This window comes from Fusarium musae, chromosome 2 (genome assembly GCF_019915245.1).
Source record: "Fusarium musae strain F31 chromosome 2, whole genome shotgun sequence".
In the NCBI taxonomy this organism is placed as follows: domain Eukaryota; kingdom Fungi; phylum Ascomycota; class Sordariomycetes; order Hypocreales; family Nectriaceae; genus Fusarium; species Fusarium musae.
In genome coordinates this window covers 1,130,897-1,134,869 of record NC_058388.1, presented here as the reverse complement: position 1 = coordinate 1,134,869, position 3,973 = coordinate 1,130,897, and the positions used below count along the sequence as shown (strand labels likewise).

Here is a 3,973-nt window from a genome sequence, read left to right as displayed (position 1 = left end):
TCCTGCCTCATCCCAAACCACTTCCCGCTAGATAAATATTGGATACAAAGCTAAATTCACAATTCCAATCTGGTATCAAATGACTTGCTAACAACAAAACAACCAGGCAAACAAACAAACAAACAAACAAGCTACCATTCATAAATCACAAAGGAAACAACAAAATGAAAATGGGTCCTCGTCCATACTCGCACCTATGCCATTACTCAAGACATCGGTTTGAGCTGCAAGCCCCCAAATAACTGTAATTCAAGGTATTCCTCTGCCGCGTGCTTTTGCCAAGCGCAGCTGCCTGTACTTATTGATCAAGTATACCATCGCCTTCGAGACGATGTACTGTTTGAGGAGCAAAGGCTCCAGGGGTATCCGGTCGCAGAAGAGCCCAGCCTCATCACCCAGCTCAAGACAACTGGAGTCTGAAGCAAGTAGAAAGGAGTAAAAGCAGACAGAAACCCCAGCTTCGACTGATACCTCAATACTGAAGTCCAGTTCGTCCCATGTCTGGAGAAGAAACACGGAATAACAACAGTGAAAACATGTCCATAGTGTAAAGATACATGCTTACACCAACACAACTGTCATGAGCACTCCATGTATGCAAACAATGCTGAACTCGACAACAGAAAACACGTAATCAGAACGGAGAACAAGGAAACAAGATAAGACAAGACAACATTACAAGTTGCAATAAATTCGTCGGTTGCCCAACAGATGCGTCTTCCAAAAGTCCCACCCGCGAGTTACCAAAATCATGCCAAAAACCTGAACCACTCCGATATTATATAATAGACGAGAACACTGTGTCTCAATAACTGTGATGCGTAACCAAACGCTTGCAAGTCTCAAATCTCAAATCCCATTGTATCAAGGTCTGCGGTGAGTGTCCCTTGTTGCCCACCCAGTCTCTGGAACTCGAGGCTGAACGGGAACCCACTGACCAGTTCGCGGATCCTGCTCTTGAACACCTGGCCCGGGGGGTGGGCCAGTAGGAGGTCGACCTTCCATTACTCTCAGCGGCGGCAGCCTTTCACCGCTCGCTGAGGATGCCGCAGATGATGGCCGTGATGGCCCGCCATAACCTGGCATGGGCATCGGAGGTAGTCCACTAGGAGATGCACTCGGGTGGCCGCTCGCAGGGGACCCGTATGGTGGAAGCGAATATTCAGGGTGGTCATCGGTTCGACGGCGTTGGGCTGGTCTTTCGTTCGATAGGACATCTCCGTAACTCATGGATCCAGATGGCCCTGATGCTAACGACCCGGTTTCTGCATAAGAATTGCTTGTTGAAATAGTAGGACTAGGAAGTCCAGCAGCAAGGTTACTTATTGATGGCGTTTGTGCGACAATGTCTCGTAAACGGTTACGGTCTTCACGGTAGAAGTCCCGCTGTTGAGTCAACTCGTCGATCCGTATCTCCATGAGACGCCTTTCATCCCGAAGCTCTTGTAGCTGTTTTGAGTTCTCCTCCTGCATGATCTTCTTCTTCCTCCTGTGCCTTGTCGAAGCCACTGCATTTCTCTGTCTCTTCTCGTCTGCTTTCTTGGACGCTTGCGAAAAGTCCATATGCACAGGGATAGGTGCCTCGCTTCCCGGAAGTGCCAACATGGCTTGCTGTCCTTCGACGCCAAAGAGGGACCCTCCCATCCCATGTCTCCGCAGTGTTTCTGACCATGGCGAGGCAGACTCGCTTGGGGGCCCCGGACTCGGGAAAGGCCGACCAGCCTGCATATTAGGAGAATATGAAGACTGAGAATGTCCCAGAGACGGTTGCGTGCGACCCGGCGCATGGCTGGAGGGGAAAGTAGAGAGAGAGGCTTGTGTCCCAGGAGAAGCGAGCGGCTGTGAATGCATCCTACCATGATCCGACATTGCTGAGGGAGGACCAGTGGGTGTTCCTGTCAGAGGATGTAGATGGGGATATTGAGTTCTGGCGTCTTCCGGAGTTATGTCCTCAAACGGCCGCTTGGCAGATGAAAAGCTGTGTAAAGACTGCCGCCCATCAGCTTCATGAGATGGCACATGACTAACACTTATGGCTCGGGGATGCTGTGTCGGGCTCGCCCTTGGTCTTGCACTATTCACGGCAGGAAATGGGAAAGCTGTTGGGGAATTGCGTCCTGACGAAGGTCCTCCGATAGGTGTCATCGGCCCTAAGGGCGTACCTGGAAGAGAAATTGATGCAGGGTGGGCTGGCGGGAAAGCTCGTGCGCCGGCAAAAGACCCAGAGACTGAGCCAACTGCCTGGACTGGTATCACGGATTCAGAAGGACGAGCTGCTGGAGCAAGATGGCCATTACCCCCTGAAGCCAGTAGTCGTGGCTCCATAGGGTTGAGTATGTTATGGACACCAAGGGTCTTTTGGGGAACCTGCTGTAATCTTTCGTCGCCATTTGTATAAGGAACGTTGCTCACATCTTGGCGCAGATCGCGGTCACTGAGCTGTCTGTGTCGAACTGAGGAAGGCGAGACTTGGTCATCTCCCAAGGGGGACCTCGAAGAACGACGTGACGCATGTTGAGATGCTGGTCCAGTATGCGACATTGAGACTAGACCGCCTGTGCACACCTGGCCACGAGGGCCGGCACATTGACCCTCCCCGAGCCTTTCTAAAGATGGTAGTTTATTGTCCTGGCTGGCAGCCTGTTTCGATAGACTAAAGTCTCTGGAAGGCCAGGTTGGTGTCGATGGTGTCCGTGGAGAGTTAGGCGATGCGCCGGTCGAATCTGTTGCGGCAGATCCGGGTCTGCTCTGAGATGTTTGTGCCTGCGACCACAGGCTTGTCGATTGAATCGCCAGATTGGATGGTTTGTTGATGCGGACGGGATGGGAAGATAACCCAAACAGTCCTCTCTTGAAGCAATACCAAAGGCAGACTCTTCAGAGCTTCAGAGGGGAAGCAAGCGAGTCGCAATGCTATAAGAGTTTTGAGAATCCTCCTATAATCAACACTCTTGCGCAAGCAGAGTTAAAACAGGGGATTGGTACTGAGAATAGAAAAGCCAATACGTCACCCGGGATGAAATCAGCAACAAGTCCTGACCATGAACCGCACAACGCGATGTCTGAACTTTTGCTTGATTCAAGGAAAGCCAACTCAGCACACTCGCAAGTAGGTTGCAGGTGAAGATGAACCACGCAAGTGTGCTTGCCGAAAGCCAATACTGGGGGCAGGGATATATCTCAAATGTACAGGCCTGCCAGCAAATCATACACCTCAAAGGCAACTTCCGGTTCTGAATGGCCGATGCTGTGTGGCTATGGATGGAGCCAAGGTCTCAAGCAATCCTCTCGCCTTGCAATTCCAATTATTGGCTATGCTGTACTGTATTTCGTCGCCCACGTCACCTCTTCTGGAGAGGATCTTACAGCTGCTTGAGATGAAATGCGAAGAACTTGGACAGATGCAGACGGTAGTTTCGTGGCTTAAACAACGAAGAACAAGCCTTGCCGGTGGATGGGAAGACTGTGAGTGAGCTGTATAGCTTGGTATCGTAAGGCCGTAAGAATAGAAAAAGGAAAAAGAGTAATGAAGATGGAGGAAGAACAGAGCAGTGTCAGGCACAGGGAAGTTCTAGTGATGTAAGGTGTCTGTTCGGCGCCAGCAAGAGAAAACATCTAGGTACGAGAAGCGAGTCTGTCCTAGGATGGGGCTATTGTAATCCAGGGCCACACTGTGTGGTATTTCTTTATTTGCTCTGGTACGAACCATGTAAGCCTTGAGCTGGTCCTGGTACGGTAACAAGCCCTTATCAAGCCCCCAGAACTGGCCCGGGCATCCAAAGTAGAAGTCCCGCAATGACCACGGTCAACACATTAGCGAAAGAAGCCGTGCTTAGCTTTTGAGACTAAGCTGGGGTTCAGAGCTAGGGCCCAACTGTGACCAAGCTAACCAAGCTCTCATGAGATGAAATGGTGCTAATGCCGGGGAGCGTTTTGACCAGGGGGGTTCATGAAGACTAAGAGTAGTGTGTAC

The 3,973-nt window shown here is 50.9% G+C and overlaps 1 protein-coding gene across 1 annotated transcript; it reads right to left on the bottom strand.

The window, feature by feature from the left end:
- Positions 1-864: 864 nt before the first annotated feature.
- J7337_002315 (uncharacterized protein) lies at positions 865-1,728 on the bottom strand (the record flags this gene model as incomplete). Its single annotated transcript, XM_044820045.1, has 1 exon — positions 865-1,728. One exon carries the CDS (start codon positions 1,726-1,728, stop codon positions 865-867), a length of 864 nt encoding a protein of 287 aa, XP_044684345.1.
- Between the last annotated feature and the right edge of the window lie 2,245 nt (positions 1,729-3,973).